Source organism: Ambystoma mexicanum, chromosome 1q, assembly GCF_040938575.1.
Source record: "Ambystoma mexicanum isolate Mex_15411 chromosome 1q, UKY_AmexF1_1, whole genome shotgun sequence".
Classification (NCBI taxonomy): domain Eukaryota; kingdom Metazoa; phylum Chordata; class Amphibia; order Caudata; family Ambystomatidae; genus Ambystoma; species Ambystoma mexicanum.
The window spans coordinates 300,413,396-300,439,526 of record NC_090922.1 but is presented as its reverse complement, the minus strand read 5'-3'; the positions used below and the strand labels follow the sequence as shown (position 1 = coordinate 300,439,526).

Sequence of the window (26,131 nt, the reverse complement as noted above, 5' to 3'; positions counted from 1 at the left end):
TTGTGAGATGGAAGCCGTGGCTATGAGCAGCGCTCTTCCATTATCAGGGCGAGCGGAGGAGCCAGCGAGCGGAGGAGCCGGCTAGCATAGGAGTCAGTGTGCGAGGCACAGATGAGAGCTAGTGGGGGATAACCAGAGACCAGAGGTAAAGAGTGCAGGGGGACCGGTGAGCTGGTGGGATGGTCCGGAGATAGAGAAAGATGCAGTGGGAGGACAAGTAGGCAAATGGCTGGCACGTGAAAGGAGTGTGTTGTGGGGTGAAAAGATGGACACAGAGTTGTCGGTACTCAACAGGTAAGTCCTCTTTATTGTCCTTGTCCATCACTCTGTAGATCGTTGGTAAGTAGGCATATTAGGAAACCGGCACCAACACCTAGGCAGTCCTCACTCTGCCTCCCTGCAGCTCTCTCTGGCTAACGCTTACCTGCAGAACACTCACACTCAAACCTCATGTCAGTATTCCATGACGACATCACACGTTCTGCAGGTGCCTACTGAAGAGTGGCCAGTGCTCTATGAACGTGGGCTCTGATCAATAGTTTCATTCTGCATTTGGAGCAAGCTGATTGGTCCGCACACCCTCCCTGGGTGCTGTTTCACAATATAAGATGTGTAGTATCTCTTTTCTGTCATATGAAAACTGCTCAGTCTCCCATATGAACAGAATTCAAGAAGTGCTCGGATAGACGCACAGCTGAGAGAGCAAATACAGATCTAGAGACTAAAGATCCCTGCCAAGGCCAGGATTTGCGTGGCCCTGTACGGCAAACAACATGAGCGTCCCCTCCATACACACATTTATTGACATTACCAAAAGTGAAATCACAGGACTCATATGAGTCTTTGATAGTTGCCATGAGTTAGCCCAGAGACAAATACTCTTTGTGATGGGCAATGTATGAATGGTTATTATTATTGAAATTATTATTATTATTATTATTATTATTATTATTATTATTATTATTATTATATGTGCAGCTGTGATACAAGTGAGACTTTTTTGAATAGCATACATTGTGAACTAAATTGCTTCTGGGGCAATCTAATTTTGCCACATGTGAACATGCGATACAATTATTTGGCCAGGGTCACATACTGTAGCCAAGTGGTGAAGCCGTGATGGGAGACCAACCTGTAACTTAGGCACCTGACCATATATCTACCCACATCTAGTTGGTAGAAATATGTGTTTGGCTTAATAGACTCTTTCACAGCAATGACTTGAATACTAGAAAAATCAGATTAAATCAACCGCACAAATATACAGATGCCTATAGAAATATGTTTTAGCATACACAGTATGATTGTAGCTCTATTTTACCCATCTCAAATAAAAAACGGCCAGAACGCAAAGCAAGTGGGGCTAAAACATTTCCTCTGGGCTTTGCAATTGTACTTTGAAGGCCTGAAGGCACACAACACAAGATAATGGCCACCATTACAAGTGTACCGGCACTGTTGTTTTCCGGACTGGCAAAGTACAATTCTGGCGGGCAGGTACCCTCCCGCCCGGCAGGTCTGACTTGCCAGGCAGACCGGCACCCGCCCACAGATCTTCACGGAAGAACTGGCACCGTTATTAATGGTGCCGGTGCATCCGTGTTCCCCATTCCCATTGAGTCCTATTTATTTCAAAATATTTTTATTGGCATTTTTAAATTGGCATTACATCAGTGTCATTCTCCCCCCCTTTCTAAAATCTCTTTGCCAATGTCTGTTTCCTTTACTTTACTTTACTTTAATATACTTGTATAGCGCGGCCATGAACCCGAAGGCGTGAGGGCACTACAAAAACACATATAACAGATAACAGGAAACGGTTTCAGGAGGCAGGGCTGAGCGGCTGACCATTTGGTCTTCAGTGTGGCGCCCTGGGGGTTGGGCCTATCATTTAGTTGCGCGTAGATTCTCGACACCGGCCTCCACCCGTCACTCAGATTGTACATTTCTGTCACTAGAGGGGTCGTTGTTGGCTCCTCTGGCCAGTCGCTCCATCTCACCTTAGCCTCATGTTTAAGCTTCTGGTACCATAGGAATTGCCCCATGGGTAGGCCCTCTATCTCGTGCAGTGATTCCAGCTCTCTGAATTCCCCATCCTCGTACATGTCTCCCCAGGCGTATATACCCAGTCCTTCCCATTGCCTGAGAGTGTTAATATCAGCTAGTGCCATACTCATGTCTGTCATTATTGGCATTTCAGGGGAGTAAAGGTTCTTCGAGTGTGTGATGGTTTTAACTTTTTCCCATACTAGTCTGCCCAGTTTAGCCAATGGGGGTGCTCTGCCGGCGCCATCCGGAGGCACCCATATTATTTCTTTGAGGTTTATAGGTTTGACGAGATCGCTCAGTAGGCCGGTTTCATTGGTGACCTCATCCGACAACCATGTGGTGACATGACTAAGCTGGGCTGCCAAATAGTACCTTTCAAAGTCCGGGAGCTGTATGCCCCCTGCATCATGCGGAAGGGTTAGAATATTCAATGCCAGTCTGTGATGTGCCTTTCCCCATATGAAGTCTCTAATCTGGGCGTCTAATTTTCGGAAAAATGCCGGTCTGATGTAGTGACAGATGGTCTGGAAGAAGTATAGGTATCGTGGCAGTATAATCATCTTTGTTATCGATGCCCTTCCCATCATTGAGAGCGGAAGCCTAGACCAGAATTTCATTGAGTTGTGAAGCCCCTGAGTTACCGTCAGTGTGTTTTGCTCGTGTGTGAGTTCAGGTGTATGTCTGATCTTGACCCCCAGGTATTTGAACATGTCCGGCTGCCACTTTATCCCAAATTGGGGTAGGTTGTCTACTACTTCCTCCCTCAAGCCCGCCAGTGGAAACATGCAGAATTTCTGTCTGCTAAAATGTATCCCCGAATAATGTGCAAAGTTGTCTAGCACTTCCAAGATTGTAGGGGCATTGTTTTTTGGGTCTCTCAGATAGATCAGGACATCCTCCGCATATAGTGAGATAATATGGTGCCCCCTACCCACTCGTATTCCAGCATCCCAGAATTGCTTCCTAATATAAATTGCAATTGGCACCAACCCCAAAATATAGAGCATGGGCGACAGGGGGCAGCCCTGTCTGGTGCCTCTTTGTATGTTCCAGGCTCCTGAAACCCATTTTCCCGTCTTCACTCTGGCTGTGGGATCATTGTACAGTATCTTGACCCAGAGCACAAATCCCTCCCTGAATCCGAACTCCCTTAGCACCTCTATCAGCCACTCCCAGTAGATGCAGTCGAATGCCTTTATGGCGTCTAATGACATCACTGCCATATGCTCCTGGCCTCCCTCTGTGTGTGCTATAATGTGCTGTAGTCTACGCAAATTGGCAGTTGTGTTGCGGCCGGCACAAAGCCATTCTGGTCCTTGTGTACCAGGCTTCCTATCACTTTGGACAATTTCTTGGCCAGTATGGTGGTCAGTATCTTACTGTCATAGTTTAGCATTGCCATTGGTCGGTAAGAATCGCATTCTTTGGCTGGTTTGTGTGGTTTGGGTATCGGGACTATTAGCGTCTCTCTCATGGTCTTGGGTAGGGTTCCTGTCTCGTAGGCCTCTTGATATACCTCGTGTAACAGTGGGGCTAATGTTGTCTCGTATGCTTTGTAGAACTCTGGGGGGAGCCCGTCCGTTCCTGGGGTTTTGCATGTGGCCAGGGATCTAATGGCGTCTGTGATGTCCTCAGGCGTGAGGGCCTCTTCTAATAGGTCTCGTGGTTGCTCACTCAGCTTGGGGAGTCCTATCTCTTCTAGGGTGTCTTGTATGTCTATCAGCGGCACTTGGGTGTCATGTGCGTATAGTGTGGAGTAGAAGTCAGCAAATGTGATGTTTATGGAGTGCTGGGTTGTTCTCATGTCTCCCTTCATGTCTCTTATTGCGGTCACTGGGTGTTTAGGGTGCTCTCGCTTACATAGCCAGGCCAGTGGCCTACCTGGTTTGTCACCGTTTATGTGTGCTCTGGTGGTACGTGTTGTGTAGTCAAATTTTGCTAGCCGTCCCCAAGCCTGGTGACAATTTGTCCGTGCCTCCTGCAAATGCTCCTCTTCCTCTCTAGTTCCCGAGCTATTAACTTCTCCCTGCCTTATTTCTTCCTCCCTCTCCTCCAGCTCTCTCTTCAGCATTTTCCTGATTCCCGCTGTCCCGGCTATAACCTCTCCCCTCGTTACCACCTTCAGGGCCCCCCACACCGTGCTCCAGCGCTACACATTGCCACTGTTAGTGGTGACATACTCTACCAATTTTTCTCCGAGTTCCTCTTTAAATATTGGGTCCGTCAGTCCCTCCGTGGCCATACGCCATAACGGGATAGGGGGTCTAGGGCCCTTCAATGCCCAGCACATTAACAGGGGGGGGTGGTCCGAGATCGATCTGCCCATGTATTGTATTGATTCTACCTGAGGTAGGTGCGTTTTGCCTATAAATATGTAGTCGATTCTCGTATGGAGGTTATGTGGGGAGGAGTAGTATGAGTATCCTCTGTCTTTGGGGTGGTGTTCCCTCCAGACGTCCACAAGGTCTAGTTGTTCCAGCAGGTTGTTCAATACCCTAGAGCAGGGGTCTTCAACCTTTACGTTAGCTAGAGCTACTTGTAGCAGAGGCCAACAGTGGGGAGCTACTAGCGGGCGATATCGGGGTGGGGATATTTATAAGCCTCAGAATTTTTACCAATATTTTTTTGGCTCGATTATTTCCCCTCTATAAACAGATGGACTAACATATGCCTTCACGAATATATTAAGAACTTCAAAAACGTCTTTGTTGCATTATTATTTATTAGTAGCTGTCTCAAAAAGACAGATATTTGTTGGATTACCACACAAACATCTTGTAATTTTTGTGCCCCTTCCTTTGCATTGTATGCAGGCTTTCTACATGCTAGGCACACTATTGTTTTCCAAATGTGCATTTCACACTTCCCCAAAAAATAAAATAAAAATAAAAAGTAATTTCCTAATTGAAAAATGCTGCTTGCGTTCACAAGTTTTCTTTGACATTTTATTTTTGTCAGACACCACACATACTCCGCTATTTGCCGGTAAGATAGCTCAGCAGGTTGAGCACTTGCTGCTGCGATATGAGCGTGATCTGCAGGTTGCAGGTTCGAATCCCAGCAAGTCCAACTCAGCCTTTCATCCTTCTGCGGTCGATAAATGAGTACCAATTTCAGTTGGGTGATATTGTATGTAAATATGTGCTCTGTAAAGCGCTTTGGATTAAGGCGCTATATAAATAACACATCATTATCATTATTTGTGTGCCCCTCTGTGTTTTAGCACAAGTTATATTTATAAAGATGTTATATGCTTGTCAAACTGGTTAATCACAAATAAATGCTTCTGTTATGCTGACAGCAGTTTTTAGGAAATTAAACTGTGGGTTCATGGGTGCCAACTTTTGATTTTCACTACAGGTGCAGAAATATCCCCACCTCAGCCCTGAATATAAGCAAGCAACCAGCCCAACCCATGCCCTGGCAAACACATTGTATAGCACTTTTTTTTATAAGGCATTGCAAAAAGTCATACGATTAACAACCTGTAGTTTTGAATATATAACATCTCAGCATCGGTCTGTCAACCTGCTGAGCTATCCTGGTAGGTTTCTACTGTACAGTGTGTCTATGGATCGCTTAATGTACTAAAAGTGGGTGTACCTGTGTCATGGAAGTGATTTAAATTGGAAATGTACAGTGTGGAATTTGGAAAGAAGCCACATGAAGGAAATTGCACCATTTTATAAATATTATTTTGAACATTTCCAGGCGAGCGGCAGTGCTACTGTGATATTTTCATTATGTGGTCCCAATGATCCTGATCCTGCCCCAGCCCCTCCAACATCTCTGGCAAACAAGAGCAGCTTGCTTAAGCAAGACAGTGTCGTGGGGGCGCACAAGGCCAACTGTGGTACTACAGGCGGCCTGCAGAAGCAGAACGTGATACTGACATCTGTCAGTGGATTTACAAGCAGCTCCAAGTGGCACAGCAGCCAAGCTCTCTGCCTGCAATTGGGACCAGGGTTCGGATCCTGAACACGGTACCATTAAATAATATAACTTAGGAAAATGTTTATTTTTCCGTATCTTCAGTGCGGGTGACTGAAAAGGAGCTACTAGTCGCCCGCGATCGACTGTTTGGTGACCTCTGCCCTAGAGGTTCTGTCCGCTCGCTTCTGCGGGGGTTCGGATCTGTCTAGGTTCAAGTCCCTGACACAGTTGAGATCCCCACCCCATATGTAAAGGCCGTCTCTGTGTCCCGCCAGTTTCATCTGCAGCCTTTCAAGGTAGGGCGGAATACCGTGGTTTGGAAAATACGTGTTGACTATGCAGATCTCTACTTGCTCAAGCACTCCCCACAATATCAAATACCTCCCGTCCGTGTCTGCTTCACTTCCTATCATCTGAAAGGGCACCTCAGGGTTGATCCAAGTGTACACTCCCCTAGCGAATTTGGAATATGGGGCCCTCAGTCCCTGACCTCCCCAGTACTCCTGCAGCCTAGACTGGTCCTCCACTGAGAGGTGTGTCTCTTGGAGCATTGCAACCTTCTTCCTGCGAAGATAGGACCTGATCCTGTTCCGGCATAGGTATGACCCCAACCGTCTCACATTCCAAGTTAGTACTCTAAGTTGCATTGCCATGCTTAGGGCGTCCACCCCCGGGGCTGTTTCCTTCCTATGGGACTAAAATGGGAATGGGGAACAACATGTTACCGGCGCCTGACTTACCGGCCTCCGGGGGTTGTAATACCCCGGTGTTACTGGCAAGTCAGGTGCCGGTAAATGTTGACGGGTCTGGCAGCTACCTGCCGGTTTTACCGGCATAGTTACCGCCGGACCCGTAATGAGGGCCAATGTGTGATAAGGTCACCAGCTCATAGTCCTCATTTGACACAGGCACAGTTCTTGTTTCATATGAGGAAGGACATTTCCAGCAAACTGTTTTTCTGTTTGTCAGACAAGCAGTAATGGAAATAAGGCAGTTTACAGGGGGTGTTTTGTGTGACACACTTTAATTGTCATGAAAGACGGCACATGTTTGGGCACCTAACTGGAGCTTTGTGTGAGTTTATCACCCAAACATAAAGCGTATTAGGATCTTTTCAGAAACAATAGTTGCTCCAATAAACCGGCAATAGTAACAAGTTTGCCATTTAAATGTTCTACTACTGACAAAGACCCTCGGGTGAGGGAGTGGGAGGAGAATTGTCCACAGCGCCTCGTGGGGAAGATCTGCAGGGCCTCTGTATGTAGGGGGAGTTGTCTGCCGGGGCGTAGGTGGGGTTAGGGGTACGAAGAAGGGCCTTGCAATGGAAATCAGTCCCACCCCCCCAGATTCCACTCTTAAGACCATCTAGTATGCAAGGGACAGCCGATGCCTGTGGAGCACCCATCAGCATGGGAAACCGGAAGACCGCAGAGAATGCTCATGCCTAGCGCCAGCCCTCATCCTCGTAGTATTGGTTAATGGAAAAGTACGATCAATACACTGGACCTCATTATTGGTTTGCCCGTATCCTGGTTAACGTACCTACCGTTTCTCCTTCTTGATATCCCGGTAACACCGGGATATTACAGGTGGCGGAAAGGGCAGTAAATCCCCATTCCATGGAGTCCCATGAGACTCCATGGGGGGATTTTACAGTATTTTCGGCACTTGCAATACCGGTTCCGAAAATACCAGCTGCTTTATACCAGTGGGGAACTGAGTTACCTCCAGCTCTTGGCTGGAGGTAAGTCTGGTTACCCCCACTGGCATACTTGTACTTTGCCGGTCTGGTAAAGTTCCGGTATACGTAAATACCAGCACTTTATTACCAAACTGGCAGGGTTATAATGAGGCCCAATGTCTGGTCAGTTGGGCTCATTCCGTTATTCTTTATTGGTTTGTGGACGCAGCCAAAATTAGATTAGGGATTCACAGCGCAAGTGTAGGGCCACCCAGTTTACAAAGAATCCCAGTAACCACCTTGCATAAAATATGCACACCATGATATTTCTGGTCAGTGACGAAGGAGGAAGAATACCCAGATATTACCATTCAGTGGCTGTAAATGATGCCACGGTATCAGAGAATATTATGGAAGAGAAATTCTCAGGGTTGGTTGGAGGTAGGAAAATACAATGAGAGGATGTAGCAATGGACAAAACCTGGGCCATCTGTGTGTCATTAGTGGCAACATGTTGGCAGCACCTACACATGCCAGGGGTAAGGGGTGACATGTGGCTAGAGGGCCCTTTACATCAGCCACAGCAGCGTGTACGCTAAATTAAAGGCCATAATCATGCATTCAGCAGCACCATCTGTCCCACCTCACCCTGGCTTGAAAGATCAAGAAGCACAAGTTCGGGAGGGCGCTAGAGGGCCATCCAAGATGGCCGCTTAAGTCTCAGCTCCCGTGTAGCCCTGCATCAATCCTGCCTGATCCTGCGGTTCCTGGCGTTGCTGTGTCCCGGAACCCCTGTCCCTGAAGTGCTAGCCTCCTTAACAACACTCTCCCGAAATTTGGAGGAAAATCGGCGCTCCCTGCCCGAAAATCAGCCCAAGCGGCCCGACTGCCGAACAGCGCACTCGACTCCACGCTCCCAGGGCCGGCCAGTCTAACTACAAGACATCGAGCACCTCCTGTGCTGTCTACGGAGAGTGTGCCCAGAGTGAGGGAGAAAGATCAGCAGCGGTCCGAAGAACGCGCCCTGGCCGGTGACGAACCATTGGGTGATCCTGACTCTCCTCTCTCCCCCCCCGTGCAGCGGAGATAGCAGTCGGTGGATTGGGCTGCTTCATCGTCCGCCCCCATCTGCTCCGGCAGCCGGCTTCCCAGCCATGGGCCGTGGAGCGTTGTCTCACCCCCCCCTGCTGAAGAAGGCGGTGAAGAACCAGAGGGAGCAGCAGCGACGCGAGGAGCCGGCGTGCGGCTGCGCCTCCAGCGGCCTCTTCATCTGAGCCCGGCCTCCTCCACCGAGCCCGTCCGGTGATCGGAGCCCGATCAGGAGAAGCATTAGGAGAGAGTGCCCTGTGCGAATCGAGCGCAGTTGGTGGCGTCCCAGGGCTGCCGGGAGGTAAGGAGGGGTGGAGAGACTGCGACTCTCCCCAGGAGCTGCCCCGAGGGGTGGGGACACGCTCCCCCAGCTAAACTCACACACCAGCCCCCGCCAATCAAGGATTGTTGACACACCCGTGCGCGTGGAGCGCTTGAGGAACCCTGTACTACTACACAGGTGTAAGGACATTAGAGTATCCCTCCTCCTCCTCCTGCTTTAGATTTGCCCGAAAGGCCCAACGTTAAACATCCCGGACATCTATCAAAGGCGCCCCATTACAGTCGGCTCCTCATTCTAAGAAGCCCATAGGGCGGATATCCCTCGTCACACATCAGTCCTGCAACGAAACTTATCGTGGAATCTGCGCCATTTGAGGAGGGCTCCATATACGACGAGAACCGACCCCCCCCCACCCTACTCCTGTACTGCCGCTAAATCTCCTATTAGGCTCAACCTAGCCCGAAGGTGGACCCAAGAGGGGTGAAAGGGCACAGCAAGACCTCCCGCATCCCAAATTTAAGCTGTTTCGATCCCGCAGCCACGATGGGGAAATACGATAAATCGCAGAGGAAGCTGAACTTCGAAAGTGGCACGACCCCCAGGGCTCTGCCCCACCAAGAAGACCAAGCTTCTTCGTCTGTCTGCCCCCAACAGGAAGCAGTCGCGGAGAACCCCTTTGAAATAAAAGAAATCCTTCTGGACCTGAAAGCAGGCATTGGCAGTTTGAGTAACAAAATGGACGGTCTAGCGTCCAAGGTCGATCTCCTACAACATCGCATGGATTCCCATGCCGAACGCATGAACGAGATGGAGCAAAGGGTGTCGGATCTCGATGATAGTTTGGCAACCCTAACCATCAGAGTCTCTCAGCTGGAAACACAGATGAAACTAACCACTGCCAAGTGTGAGGACTTAGAGGGTCGATCGAGGCGGAACAACCTGTGGATAGTCGGAGTGAGAGAACAGCAAACGCAGGGGAAAATGGAAGACTTTGTGGAATCTCTATGCATCAATCTATTTGGCCGTGAGGCCTTGTCCCACCTATTTATTATTGAGAGAGCCCACAGGATTCCCGTGACGAGACCAGCTCCAGGCGCTCCTCCCAGGCCAATAATAGCGAGGTTGCTGAATTACAGAGATCGCGACACCCTGTTCCGTCTCGCCAGGGAAAAGGGCGAGCTAAGCCACGACGGGGACACATTCCACCTCTATCCCGACTTTTCCCCAGCAGTACAGTTGCAAAGGAAAACATTTGCTAATGTCAAACAGAGACTCCGTAACAACCACCTGCCGTATTCAATGCTCTATCCCAGCACGCTTGAGAATCCAGCATTAGGGGAGGGTCCAGTTCTTCCAAAGCCCAGACGAAGCACGTCTGTTCCTGGATCGCCTAGGTCTCCCAGATCAGAACCAGGCTCGCCCCAGACCTCAAAGAGACAGGAACCCCAGGAATCCTCCTTAAAAGGCACTTCAAAGCTACGCACAAAATGCGGCACAGCAGCGCAAAGTAAACCAGTTCATTTACAGCAGTACGAGTCGGGGCAAGGTCACTTGGGAGGCCCCAGGTGCCCCCAGCACAGCTACTGTTCAGTTACTGTTTGCCTACGTTGAGTCGGTACATTCGAGGTGTAATCTAACGCCTTGGCATGGTGACTCCATGGGCTTTCTTGGTTTTGTGTTGGGTAATTCAGAAACTCCCGGCGGGCCAGTTTGGGGTTGCCCGCCCAGGGGAGAGTTACGTCTCGGGCCTGTTGAGGTTAGCCCGTAGTTCGATCCCCTCGCTGTTAAGGGGAAAGTTAAGCGCCACCGGGTCACGACTGTCCTGCTCCTCGCCAGCTCCCTGCCCGCTGCCGAACCCGTCGCCGCACCGGGGCCCACAGCCCGGGAGCGAAGACCCCGACGTAAGCTCAAATACGGCCAGACCTCCGCAACCCATGAAACCAGAAACACGGCACGATATAAAATCTAAGTCGTCCCATTCAATGTTCTAACGTGGAATATAAGAGGCGGCAACATTCCGGCTAAATCTAGGAAAATTCTGCAATACCTAAGGCGCCACGAAGTGGACGTAGCATTGATTCAAGAGACTCATTTTACTCAAGGGAAGGACCACCAGTGGGCCAAAAGCTGGGGTTGCCACAGATACTTTTCATCTTACTCCACATACTCGAGAGGAGTCGCCATCCTCATACACAGGCGGCTCAGTTTCCGGCTACTACACATGGCAAAAGACGATGAAGGCAGAGCACTATTGGTGAGGGGCATCATCGCAGGTCAGAAAGTGACCTTTGTTAATTCTTATGCTCCGAATATAGATGGCCCCGACAACTTTGGCTGGGTGTTAACACAGCTCTCGTCGCTCAACCCGGCAACAATTGTCTGGGGCGGAGACATGAACACGCCGATAGATCCTGTAAGGGACAGATCGACGACCGCTCAATATCCACCCTCCAAGGCCAGTCTCCAGATAAAAGAAATTTGTAGAGCGTTTGATTTACAAGACTCGTGGAGAGTCTCAAATGGGAAACAGCGTGAACACACCTTTCATTCGACGGTCCACAATACAAGCTCCAGGATTGACTACTTCTTCACCTCAACAAACGCCCCCCTGTCATGCGGCCGCTGCTGCATCCACCCGAGAACACTCTCAGACCACTCACCAATCCTCCTTAAGCTCAAACCAGCCAACCCCGCTCCGCCACTACTGCGTTGGCGCTTTAAACAGGGATCACTTCGGGACGAGGTCTTTGCATCCGAACTAAGAGAGGAGATCGACGTGTTCCTGGAGGCCAACCTGGGGTCGGTCCCCTCAGCAGGTACAATCTGGGAATCCTTAAAATGCTTCATCAGAGGAGTCTGCCTCGCCAAGGAAAATGGCATTCTCAAGCTTATTAGGAGCGAGTTTACAACCAGCAAAAATAAATTGAAGCAACTCGAGATCCAGAATCCGAACAAAACCAACCCGCAATCTGCAGTCGCTATAAAAACGGAACTGCAGAAATTCAACGCAGCAGCGGAACGTGAGGTTAAGTTTCTATACCGCACCAGCCAAGTCTGTCAATATGGTGATGGCCAGAAACCAGGAGCTCTACTGGCAAATCTAATCAGAGCCGACAACAAGCAGTCCCAAATCGAAAAGATCAGAACCAGGCAAGGAGAGGAAGTCCACACGGATGAAAAGATAGCAGAAGAATTTAGGCTTTTTTACCAAGATCTCTACAGCGCCAGGCTCCCGAAAGACTCGAACCTCCCTCTGAAATACTTAGAAGACACTGAACATATTGGGTCGAGCATCAGTTACGCGAACCTCTGAACGAACTGATTTCACAGGAAGAGATCAGAGCAGCTATAAAAACCCTCCCATCCTCCAAGGCACCAGGCCCTGACGGCCTAACGGGTGAATTCTATAAAGCCTTTGCAGAAACCCTGGCTCCCCTGTTGGCAGCAGTATATGAGGAAGCGTTGGAGCGTGGGTCCCTTCCTCACTCCTCCCGCGAAGCCAATGTCATTCTACTACACAAATCAGGAAAACCACCAGAAGAATGCACCTCGTACCGCCCGATCTCATTGCTTAACCTGGACAATAAAATTCTCGCCAAGAACCTAGCTAATAGATTGATGCCCCTGATGCCTGCCCTGGTGCTGGCTGACCAAGCAGGCTTTATACCAGGCCGCAATACGACCTTCGGCATTCGAAGAATGTTTGGAATCATCGAGGCTCTGGACCCAGTAGACCAAGCAATTGCAGTCCTGTTGGACGCAGAAAAGGCGTTCGATTTGGTGGAGTGGCCGTTTATGTTCCTGGTTCTCACCAGGATGGGGTTGGGGGCCCGCTTCATCAAGCTCGTCTCCCTCCTATACACCAATCCACAAGCTAATATTGTAGTGGGCACGGCAAAATCATCCACAATAAACCTACAGCGTGGTACAAGACTAGGGTGCCCTCTTTCTGCACTAATATTTGCTCTGGTAATGGAGCCACTAGCCTCCAATCTGCGGGAACTCTGTCAACAGAGGGGTCTCACATCGGCCCACACAAGCTCATAGTGTCCTTATACGCCGATGACTTGGCCCTATATATACGTGACCCGGAGGTTAATCTGAACCCGGTCATGTGGGAAGTCATCAAATTTGGGGCGGCCTCCGGATTGAAAATCAATAATTCAAAATCAGTCGTCTTCCCACTGACCCGAGACACAAAACAGTTTGCCGATGACTTCGGACTCACGTGGAGAACCGCCGGGGTTCGATATCTGGGGATCCAGTTGTCGCTAAACCATCAAGTAGTGTTCCGGGATAACTATGAAGAGGTGCTCCACTGACACTCTGGGGCAGAACCTCATTAGTCAAAATGGTAGTGTTGCCAAAATTACTGTACCTCTTCAACAATATACCGCTGTTACTACCACAATCCTTCTTGAAAAGGCTGAAAAGCTTGGTCCTTGAGTTACTCTGGGCTGGCAAACCAGCTAGAGTGGTGTATACAATACTGACACTCCCCGTGTCCAGCGGCGGACTGGCCCTCCCTGACCTTGAAAAATATTTCTGGGCAGCCCAAGCACAGTATCTCAGCCACTGGTATGCAACGCAAACAATCCGCCCTCATGTACAGGTGGAAAAAGCCCTGGCGACTACCAACTTCCTGACTGCAGTGGTCTTCGCCCAGCTCCCCGTTCCCAATCGCACGATGAACGTGATGCTCACAACATACAAGATCTGGAGGACTGTGGCAAAGAAGCTGGGGGTGCACACAAGGGTCCCCTCTTGCCAGTCAAATTTATCCCTGGGATCCCTCTTACATCAGAGAAAGTGTTTCACCAGTCGGTTGATAAACTGCATATACAATACCTAGGGGATCTATTCACAGAAGAGGGTTTCATGACACCAGACCAAGCCAAACAGAAAGGGGGCAACACTGCGCTAGACGTGTTCCTCTACTTCCGAACTCGCTACACCCTGCAGACCCATCTGCCAGACTTCCCGCGTCAACCACCTACGAGGCAATTGCTGCACGATGTCATTCAAGCACAAGGAGACGGCAGGTTGGTGTCGCAAATATACAAAACTCTAACCGCTGGAACACCCCCCGTCAACACTGGGGCGAAAACCAGATGGGAAAAAGCGCTAAATACAAATATAACAGACGCAGATTGGAGCTACATATTGAATCAGACTCAGAAAATTGCACTTAATTCCCGGCTCAAACGTATTCATTTCAATTTCCTCCACCAAACATACCACACACCGGAAAAAGCTATCAAACACCATCCCAACATCCAGGCAGAGTGCAAGAGATGCGGAACCATAGCCGCAAGCTTTATACACTTGGCATGGGAATGCCCTGAGGTAGCCCCCTTCTGGAACAGGGTGCTAGATACGTCAACGGCAATCGTGGGAGAAGCAATACAACCGAGATGCACAGCAGCCCTGCTGGGGATGACCAGACTGCTATCCGCTCCTTCGAGGAAACTGGCCGGAGTCCTACTAACACTGGCCCGCAGGAGAGTCGCCCTGGCATGGGGCCGCGGCCCCCCTCCTTCCTACACAGCCTGGCGAAAGGACCTACTCTATTACCAAGATGTAGAGGCAGACTTCATTAAACTTCTCCCTCAGCACGCGCGCCCGCCTGACATCTGGGGCCCGCTGATAACTTTTCTGATAAATGAAGAAGAAACCTCCTCAACAGGCACTTCGGAGTCAGGCAACACACCCTGATACAGTCTGAAGTCAGGCCAATAACCCTTGGTACGAGGACTCAGTGGGGCGAATTGTTGCCCACCAGCATATCTGCCTTGTGGCGGCAGAGGGGGGCAGAGGGGGGCGGGCGGAGAGCACGGGGAGGGGGATGGAAAGGGTCCAAGTTAACGGCGCAAAGTTGATAATCCACCCTAATGTGGGTGTGTATTTGTTCGGTGCGCTAAATACCAAAAATAAAGGTTTTTAAAAAAAAGAAGCACAAGTTCAGGTATTGCAGTGGGAGGATGACACTGCTGGACCAGAAAGGGGAAGATGGGCAGAGCATACCTACTGATGAGCAATGAGAAAGCAGGCACAGTGTAACGTACAGGGTTTCAAGCGTTCCTGTCTCCTCCAATAGAGAATAATGATGAAGGATGTGATGGCTAGGGCCACAGAAGTGTTGACATCCCAGACAGAAGATTGAGAGCCAGCACAGCAAAGCCCCTGACACTGCAAAGAAGTTTGATGTCTCTCTCAATTCCAGAGCTCGTAGGAGACTCTGCATCCTACGAAAGCCGGCCCACTCTGGTGGCCCCACAGGTTGAGATCTGCAAGACTCCCCACCGAGTCTCTGCCCCTAATCTGGGCTACAGAGTCCTAGGCTTAGAAGAATCTGCAAGTGTGACAAAATACACATGCCCTTCCTGAAAAGCTAGCCCTAATTCATACATGCCTTATGGGGCTGGGGAACCCAACCTTAACAACATGGGGATAATGCATTCTTATAACCCAGGGTCAGAGTGAGTGATGCAAGGCCCAGGATTCCCCCTGTGTGGAACCCTTTAGACACAGAGATATGTGCACACATTGGCCAGAGGTAAGAAGCCAACCTGCATTGAGAAGACCAGGCCTGGGAAACATGCTCAACAGGATCCCACATGCCTGCCAGGACCTCTGCCGGGAAGTGCTAGACCGGCCCCTTATACAGACGCATCAGATACAAAGTACTGTCGCAGGATTCTGTACCCCAGAAAGGGTCTCTGCGTACTCATGCCAGACGCATACTGTCATTGCCTCTGAATTAATTACAGAAAAGGCCTGAGTTATGCCCTGATAACAGCCTATCGGGTACAAATCCTCAGGCTGAAGTGCTGTGCCAGGCCGTGCTGCCTGGGGGAGCCTTGAACCACAGTATCACCAGAAGCAGTGACAACAATACCGACAATGGCGTCCAGCCCGGTGCTAGGGGTGATCCAGCCTAAACGGTAGGTGGACCCAGAATTGAGAGAATCGGGAAAGCAATCACCAGGGAACGCCCAAAGGAAGAATGTCAGTCACTAGTACTTAAAATGCCCTCATATCCCTCCCAAGAAGGCCAGTGTGCAGTGCACAGTGTTTGTGTTTTATGTGAAAGCATTAAACTGGCCCTGGAAGAAGTGACTAGCTATGAAAAGCTACGTGATTGAAAATAAGCGCATAACTTAACAGTGTACTGGAGATAACATCTCCGGTGTTCATACCTGCCCAGAGCAAATACGCTGAGGCCGATGCTGCAGTTCTTGCTCTCAAACAACTTGTTCAGAATGACTCTGTTGAAAGTGCTGGTCCAGACCACAGGAGCCAGCCATGGCGTGACAAGCATCACGTCTGTCCTTCTGAAAAAGGGAGAAAGCGCTGATTAGAATGGATGTACGTTAAAATAACGTAGGACGAAAAGATCGAGTTGCAAAATGCTGAGGCCCACTGTTTCGCATTTTGCAGATCGATCTTGCAGTTTTTTTAAAAAATGTCCCCCGCATTCACTTTCATGGGTGCGAGGGCCCCGCAGCCCCGAAAATACCAAAGTAGGAGTGCGCACACCTACCTCACTATTTTCAGATTCATGATTTCATACATATGCCTAAAGCGGGAAAACCATGTACACGGTCTTCTGGATACGACCTTTTGGGTTGATACCGATTAGAATGTAGCATTACACCTGCACGCTCCCCCCCACGCACACCTGGGTGGCGCAGAGGTTGTCTTCTTATACAACTGATTGGAAGATTAGGTGGTGAGAGAAGATTGTTAGCTTCACCTCCCATATTCAGGTATTCTGAACACATTTCAAGCACCAGCCATTCTTTCTGCTGGTTTCTCAGAAACCACTGAATTGCCATGTGGTTCCATATCACCAACACTCTAGGTTAGCAGCTCTGGGCTCTCTCTTTACAAACTATTGTATTCTTGTAGTCCACTTGATTTATTTGGTAGCCAACACTACAACCCCCAAAAGGCATTTTTCTTTTTAATGAAAGCCCAGGATTGGAGATATATAGCCACATTGGCAGCTTCAGTTTGGAGAAACCGGTCACTGAGCATAGGTGTGTTTTTCAGCCGGTAGTAGTTATGTGGTATTGGGCAAGGCTATATGTGGTTTGTTTCATTGTTGTGGTGTTGTGAACTGCGTGCGGTTTGTGTTGCTCTAGAGGTATGGTTGTGTTTATTTTAAAGTTTGAGAAGGTGTATGCAGAAGGGTGAGTTTTTAGTAGGGTTATGGCAGTACATGTTCTACTCCTGCTGTTCTGTCTAAATGCGACCCATATCCCTTCCCCTGTCCCCTGTAGGGAATCTACAGATACTTTTTGAATCAATCAAGGGGCCTGCCAGGGATGGGTAGTAGCCCCATTCTTGAGCACCACTGTTTTTCCGAGGGTCTTGCGTAGGTTGATTCCCTGATTAAGCTTACGTTCAAGACGTTCTCCTATTGGGGACGACTGTACTCGACTTGCTTGATGGGTATAGTCTGTTCATGGGATCACAGTGTATGTCTCTCAATGTGTCTAAATCATAACCTATCACAGGAGAAGGAAAGGAGCGATTTGTTTTTTAGCATCAATGGTACTTCACTAGCTAGGGTTAGTATCTTTGATTATCTTTTGATTAGGTACTCAGAATTCCTGCAAACATCAAGTTGAGAAGGTCATGGTGTCTACTAACTAGGCTAATCTGGGGATTCTAAAAGTTTCACATACCTGTGGTGGGAAAATTGTTTTACCCGCTCTTAAAAGCTATGAGTAAAATCATGCAGCATATCTCGATATGCTGCAGGTGTGCTGGCAACTTCATCCTAGACCCCCAATCGCCAAATGAGAAATTAAGCTTCCGAGGCCTCTATTGGGTGTGATGGAATCTACAGATACGGAACCTTTGTATCTTGCGACTCATGTGAACCTCGCAATTTATTAACGACAGGTTACACCAGTGCGGTTGTGGTGGTCAATCTGGGTAAATGAAATGGGGTTCCATTCGGCTTATCCTTCAAGATATACAGGTTCAGGATGGTGGTTGGAGAAGCCAGTGGGTTGCCTATTTTTGGATTATTTCTGGTACGCCTCACTTTTTTATAATGTGGCAGGCCCTTCTGGGGCGCTGAAGAATGCTGTGATTAAAGCATACTCACTTAATATGGAATCTTTTGGGCTGAATTGAGTAAAAGTAATGATATTTATTGTTTCTGGGTTCACAATTGCAAATTTAGGAGATGTATCACTAGCTTACACTGTAACCAGCTCCCTTTAGCCATAACCAAGCTTTCTGTCTCCCAGAGAAGGATTGTTTCTGCAAGTGTGACAACATACAAGTTGAGACTAACATTCACTTTTTGTTTTTCTGAACCTGGTATGAGACACGCTCAGCTTAATTCTGCAACTCAAATGTTTAACCGTAGACAATGTTGCATTGCCGACATTTGCTTCGGCCTTGTCTTCCTGCCCTTGCAAGATGTCCGCTCCCCTGCAGCCCCTCTGAGCAGCCTCGTGGCCTTGCCTGCTACCCTCCCTGTGGTTGGCTATGCAATATTAGCCAATCACCTTTAGCGGGAGCTGGCCCGTTCTACCAAGACCTGCGACGAGGCCCCGACAGTGTTGTTCCTTCCTCTTCTTCATTTCTGCATCTCTACAGCGTGGAGAAACATCTTTTGCCACACACCTGCCTTTCTCCACACTGCTGGCTGGACATTGCCCCGCTCAGGCCCTGCTGGGGTAAGGCCCCCTGAATATCATTGTATGCAGCATGACTATACATATGTCTGTTGTGATTCCAACTTGTAATCATCATCTGTTGCATACTGTCTACAAAAACGCGTCACCATGTCAATAAGTTTATTTTTAAAATGGATCAGAATACTTTTTTATATGCTTGGGCGCTATCTTCCTGCCCTTGCAAGATGGCTGTTCCCCTGCAGCCCCTCTGAGCAGCCACGTGCCTTGCCTGCTCCCCACCCTGTGGTTGGCTACGCTTTATTAAACAATCAGCAAAATACTGGGAGGCGGAAGCCAGCCCGTTCTGCCAAGGCCGACGACAAAGGCCCTTGTCTGCTCTCTGTCCGCTACCATAACACTGCATGCCCCTTGGAATTTCGCTGTCCAACCGTTGTATGCATGTGATGCCTGTATGCCTGCCCCTTGTATTTTGCTAACCTCCCCTGTTGAATGCGTGTGATGGCTGAATGCCCTCCCCTTGTATTTTGCTGTCCCCCACCTGTTGTATACATGTGATGTCTGCATGCCTGCCCCTTGTATTTTGCTAACCTCCCCTGTTGAATGCGCGTGATGCCTGCATGTCTGACCCTTGTATTTCACTGTCCCCCCTGTTGTAGGCATGTGATGCCTGTATGCCTGCCCCTGTATTTCGCTGCCCCCCCTGTTGTATGCATGTGATGTCTGTATGTCTGCCCCCTTGTATTTTGCTGTCCCCCCTTTTGTATGCACGTGAAGTGTGTATGCCTGCATCTTGTATTTCGCTGCCCCCCCTGTTGTATGCATGTGTTGCCTGTTTGCTTGAATCCTTCATCTTGCTGTTCCCCCTTTCCCCCTAAGGCAGCTCTCCCCTGCTATCCCCCCTGCATTGACAATCCATCCCTGCCCATTGTGGGAGTTGTATTGACACATTATGGTGACACCATCACCGCCTTGTTGCTGATGCTTTGATTTGACTTTTTGGACTCATGGGACTCATGTTGGTTCACCCATCTCGAATCTCATCACTCTCATGCTGAACTTCCTTAAGCATCACGTAATCATGTTGACCTTGAATCATATTGTACTCATTTATGACTTGAATCCTGGCTTGCACTCGCTGCTCTCTTGCAACCTTATGTGTTCAGTATCGTCTTCTACAAGTTGATGTGCTCTCTCCACTTGCTTATGTGCTCTGCAAGACTGTATTTCACCGGCTTTGCTTCTTCTTTTTTCATCACACTCACTGCTTCTCAGTCTTCGCTTCCTCTCCCTGTCTTTTCCCTCTCTCTTCTCCCCTCACTATATTCTATGCACTTACTCTATCAGAAATGTCGTCAGACCTAGTACAATAGTCGCTTGTTATGTTCCTCTCCTTCCTCCATCCCCCCTCTCCCTCACCCTTTGTCAATCTCCAGCCCTACCAGAAATGTCGTCAGGCCTAGTACAATAGTCGCTTGTTATGCTCCTCGGCTTCCTCCCTCCCCCCTCTCCCTAACCTATTGTCAATCTCCAGCACTACCAGAACTGTCATCAGGCCTAGTACATAGTTGCTTGATATGTTCCTCTCCCCCACCCCCTTCACCTTTTGTCAATCTCCAGCACTACCAGAAATGTCATCAGGCCTAGTACATAGTTGCTTGATATGTTCCTCTCCCCCACCCCCTTCACCTTTTGTCAATCTTCAGCACTACCAGAATGTTGTCAGGCCTAGTATGATAGTCGCTTGTTATGTTCCTCTCCCCCCTCCCTCCCTCCTTCCCTCCCTCACCTTTTGTCAATCTCCAGCACTTCCAGAAATGTCATCAGGACTAGTATGATAGTCGCTTCTCATCTGTTTCTCATCTACTACCTCCCTCTCCCTCCCTCCTTATCATTGTCAAAGCCTCTTGCACTATCTGAAACGTCATCAGGCCTAGTACGATAGTTAATTTCACATTCTTAATGTCTCAAGGCCTTGTAAGAATGTCATTGTATTTTCCCTTGCTCCCTCCCTTGAAGCGCTTTGAAACACATGTGTTTATAGGCGCTATACAAATAAACCATCAATATCAATACGTCCTGATGGCTCAAGATATGAGAGGGGATGCAGCCCAAAGCAATTTTCTAACCCTCACCTTACAGATTAGGACAAATAAAATCTCACAGCACATTGGAATTTTAGTAAAATGGAATATATATATTTGATTCATGTCTTATGTCTTTTTTTAGGAAGTGCTGTGATGTGATGTTCATTTTTTGGATGAATTCCTTTTTTGCATTTATTTGGATTAAATCATTGTGTATGGATTTATCCACAATAAACTTTATTTACTCACTTACCCCATTGTCTGTGCCCAGTGATGCTGGATCACACCATGGCTTGTATGCTGCCTCCTGCAAGGTGGCGGTGAGCAAGCAGGTGCAGCTACTCGTCTCGTTTTGAAGCAGAGTTGGCCAGGGAGCAGGTAGGTGAGTCGAAACGAAGCGCTCTGCGAGTGGCGGGATTCACAGAAGTGGATCTGCCTGTGCATGTGGATGTCATTATGCAGCGGTACCCTCAGGTGTCTTGAGTGCAGGACATTAGATAGCTCAAGGACTATCTTCAGAGAACTGAGTCCTAGATGGCCAAGCACTACCCGATTTCTCCAGTAATACTTGATCCTTGCCAGTTGCTGAGTGGCTGCAGGCAGTGGCGGTGGATGGTGTTTCTACTATACTTTCCACAACTGGTAAAACCTCTGTGCTTAATTATTGACTGCTATTTATCTTTTTATCCTCATATTCATGCCTAAATTAAAGTAACTAATATGTAGCTTTATTCTTTGTGTTCTATTAAATGTTGTGTTCCTCCATCTGATTTCAGTGTGTGCGATCAGTCCTGGTTATCTCTTAAATGTTTTTTGTACTATATTACAGGTTGTGTTTTCTTTGTGCTCGCAAAATGTTTAAAATAAATAAAAGTAATGATTATTAATTATCACAAGAATACGGGGCAATGCTCTTGCAAACGGCACACTGTTTAAATAGATTATCGATACATTACATTCACCGTCAATTGTACCAATCTGAGAGGGTCATCCATAGTCGTTCTGGACATTTATTAGGTCACTGGGTTAAAGCAAGCCTGATTTGCATATGGTCTGTCCCTTTCTTTTCTGTAGTGGCTTGGCAGCTGAAGAAGGATGGTCTGGAGGGATGCCCACAGCAATGCCAGAGGTTAAGAATAATTCTAAACCTTCCAGCCATCCCCTCTTTGTTTTGCTGTAGTCCCCCTGATTGGGCTGAGTATGCTCAGATGTGGGTCCCGTGCACTGCTGGGCCTGTGGACCTACGCTGCACCTCTCTGATGATGCCCAATGAGATTGAACGGTTGCTTGTGCTCTCGTGCAGAAGGGATGTGAGCAAGCAGTTCCGGCTGTACTTCCCCTTTTGGGGTGGGACCAGGCCTGATTTGCATATGTCTTTTTGTATATGAGGAGCCTGTTTTGTTGGGTTCCCCTCTAGGTGGACCTCAGCGCCCTACATGATAATTGCTGACTGACAGGTCACGGTCGCATGACTGTCTAACAACGGAGTTTCCTTGGCTCCCTTACTCCGTTTGAATTGAGAATACAACAAACTGTGGTACTTAAACTATTGACATGCGCCCTTGTTGTTGAGGAGAAAAAAAGCAAACAATGACTCTTGTTCTCCAAATTGTAGGCTTTGAACTTTTAATTGTGCATAAATTCTAGAGGTGCCCTTTGTGATTACACGTGTTTCGACGTCTCCAGCGTCTTTTTCAAATCAGGGCTGATCAAATCCCATTTACAAAATTGACATTGCATTTGCAAAAACAAAAGAACAAAAAACCCAAATAGTTGTATACACATTTTAAAAAAATCATATCAATTACATGATTACATGTTAATGGATGGCCATTGGGGGAGGGGCAAAGGTAGGAGTGTTAGGGATGGATGACAAAGAGAAAATGCAACAAATAATACAATAAAGAAAGAAAAATGAGAAAGCAATTGGTCAGTAATTAGTGTCCCATTACACTATTCAAAATTTCCAATATATGGAAAACCAAAGGTGAGCTGGTGATTTAAATATAAGGGTTGTTTTCCTCTTACCTAGTAATGTTGATTCAGTATTCATGATTTAGTAGTTTGAGTTAAATAGTCATGGGTTAAATCCCTGAAATGAAAACATCATGTGGCCCATTAATAAGCTTCCTTACTATCACTTATTGTTGTTCACTTTAAGAGTGAACAAAGTGAGCTATAGAATGTTTTGAAAATGTACAGGTGACTTGCCATTTAAACTCAATGTGCCTAATTACGAATCAGGCGTTAACAGCGCCGTAAACGGCGCCGACCCTTAACGCCTGATTCCGAGGTCCCTTTGCGCCATGGTGAGTTTAACGCCTGCTTTTTGAAATTTGACAATACAATTTCTCTTAAACTACATGCGTATACTTCATGTTAGGCATTGTTCCAAATGTAAGTAATAGATATTGAATATGCGGGAATCATAGTGGATACCTACCCTTCCCAGACACCCTTTCTGACATATGGGAGACTGCAAAGTCTCATGGTTTGAAGCACAGTGGAACAGCAGCCTTCTGGATGTTTTACCCTGTGGCACATTTTCCCATGAGGATCCCTTCTGGCATAAGGGACCTCACATCACAGTACAGCGTACCACAGCATTGTCTTTTACTAAGCCGGGGTCTTGGCAAGAGGTTCTCCTCTTGGTCCCACGGGACAGCTGTGTTCCCAGTGGGAAGTTGCCTTATTACAGCTCAGGTCTCAATAGCCTATGTCTTCAGCCTCTGAGGGGGCAATGGCTGGGAGGGGACTCCAGGTAGCACATGGCTCCGACACCAAGGACCTTGCAGGAGACCTTCATGATTCACAGGGTGGCCGCCATCTGGGTGGGGTCGGGCACCTGACTTCATTACAGGAATAGTTTAGTTTGGTAATCAAGGGTGTGTGTGTGGTGTCCCAGGGGAGGAGGAAGAGATGCCCTGGAGTGTGGGAGGGCGGCTTGATGTAGGAGGCGAGCTAAGAGAGGATAGAAAGATGAGAGCCAGCAGGGTGCTTGCGTGTAGGAGGGGGTCTGAAGAGGATGACCAGAAATTGGCCTGAAAGGGCGGATTCAAGTTGAAAACAGTGGGGTTTGTTTCATGCTCAAGAGGTTGAAGCATCCCATGAGAATGACCACTACAATGGAAGAGAAGCCCAACCCTATTAAATGCCCTATCAAACAACATACACACTCATATCAAATTCAGTCACGCTTACCCATAGAAACATCCAGAAAAACCAGCTGGAGCGTAACGATGCAGCACACCTAACACTGTCATCACACCAAAGATAACCCTACATGAAGAGCTGATCAATACTCACACGGGGTTCATGATGTCTGGTTTGTCGTAGTTTGGTCTGTAAAGACAAGAAAGGAAAGCCAGAGGTAAGCTGTACTTTGTCATTATAAAAGAATTGTCATGCATGCTGCTTTAAAAAAATATATATTATTTTGTATATGATACATTGGCTGAGAAAGCAAGTGCTTTAGCCTCACCTGTATCTCACTCAGACGCCCTGGGTTGGGCCACGCTTCATGAAAGCATTATAAAGCATCTAATGCCCATTTGTAAGTGATGTAATTGGCACCGTTCCCATCCAATTTAAAGTACTCAATGTACCAATCCTGAGAGGATGAAGGGCTGAGTCGGCCCTGCTAAGGTTCAGATCTGTGACTGTAGGGTGTAAACATATCTTCCAGGACAAGGCTTTACTCGCACACAGGTCATATCATTCAAAACCAAAACAACAAATGTTTGTAACTATTTGAAATAATCCCAGGCGATCTGTACATTTCTGCTAATGCGCTCTTATCATGTACACAGTAGCTAAATATATCACAATTTATAATGCTTCAATAAGGCAGAACTTGCCAATACCTTTGGTGTTTTCACTTTTTTTTTTAGAGCTGGGGGGGAGTCTTACAACCTAGATGGATATAATTCCGTTTGGAAAAGGGTTTCTATGGTTAGTGATGTTGTAGCTTATTCGTATCCTTCCCATGGCCTCTTGGCTCGCAACATATGGGAAGACAAATGGACCTACCTCATATTCCTCGAGTCAGGAGCAAGACTTGTCAAACCCACGGTGTACAATAGGATGCAATAAAAGACAGTGGGACAACATTGCGCAGATCAGTGCTAGCCAGTCTGTCACTATGCCCTGCAGATGTTTTGCTCTACAACTTCCATCAGCCCCAGCTGGCATAGTCAGTGTTCAGGGTCATGGGAGTTGTAAACCCAATTGTGGAGGATGCCAGGTAGGCTACCACTGGTGAAGACGCTATTTCAGGTTCTTGTGTATAGTGGTGGGGCAGATGCACAGGGCGCTGCTTGCAGCCTTTTAGGTACATACCAACCTGTGCAAACACACCTCATTTTAACATGAAAGATCCTCCAAACTACTCCACAGAGCCGCCAAATAGATTCATGTTGTCCGCGTGACTATTGATTTATAATTCTGGACCCTATTTTAGGTGTGTCTTGTGCCACTAACAATGGCACAGCTGTAAAACAGCAGGACTCCAGAATTGCACTGAACAGGTAGCATTGCTGCTGCAGTTCCCATGCCAAAGCACCACAGCTTAAATGTTGGCAGGGCATCAACATAACACTTGCCAAAGTTAAGCTTTAGCTCTTCCCGCTACTGCAGCAGCTCAAATGAGTATAAAGGAAGCGCTGTTTGGATATGTTGCTATGGCGCTAGCAGAAGTAGTGCTACTGCCACCAGTCCTGTTTGATCCAGTGCAGCTTCCATCTTGGTAGTATGACCAGTGCTGCCAATAAAGTTGTACAATCATGCACAAACAGTAATGGTTGGCTAACAGTGACCCAACAAGTGTCTGAAACTCAAGCACTGTCTGTCTACAGCCCACAGTTAGATGTTGCTTAGGCACAGTGGTGGCACGGCGTATCTTATTTGAGGATAAAGTCCATGAGTGGTTGGGACATCTGGAACCTTTCAAAAAGCAGCTGGGATTGGTTGGTTGATTTTAAAGGGGAGCTCTGAATAGCAACTTGAGTTTATTGTACATTTTGGTAGCTGGAACTGCAAAGCGTAGGTTGATCAAATGGAAAAGGCCCTCATCAAGGAAAGATGGGAGAAGTCACACTGGCACAAGCCCTAACAATTAATGTGTTTCAGTATGGAATTTCAGTTGAGGATTGTTTTCATGGGAATTTGCTGAAGAGTGAAGGAAGTATCCTGGCAGGTTCCATTTTGCATTGACTGAAAATGAGAAGAAGGACCGAGGTCCCTCACATTGCTCCCAATTTTGATGATCTTTTCCAGAAAGCCTGAGGCTCCTCCACAGCTGCTCAGATGGCTTGGCAGAAGGTAAGCAGGACATGGGGTTGGTCAATCCGGA

General features: G+C 47.9%; 1 protein-coding gene across 1 annotated transcript in view; it reads right to left on the bottom strand.

Annotated features, from left to right (window-relative positions):
• The window catches only part of LOC138521260 (histo-blood group ABO system transferase 1-like), a 210,725-nt gene that overhangs the window by 123,686 nt on the left and 60,908 nt on the right, over positions 1-26,131 (bottom strand). The window contains exons 3-4 of the mRNA XM_069633963.1: positions 24,088-24,123; positions 16,235-16,369 (exon numbers count right to left, since the gene is read on the bottom strand). Of these exons, the coding sequence (XP_069490064.1) occupies positions 16,235-16,369; positions 24,088-24,123 (171 nt within the window). The remainder of the gene's footprint in view (positions 1-16,234; positions 16,370-24,087; positions 24,124-26,131) is intronic.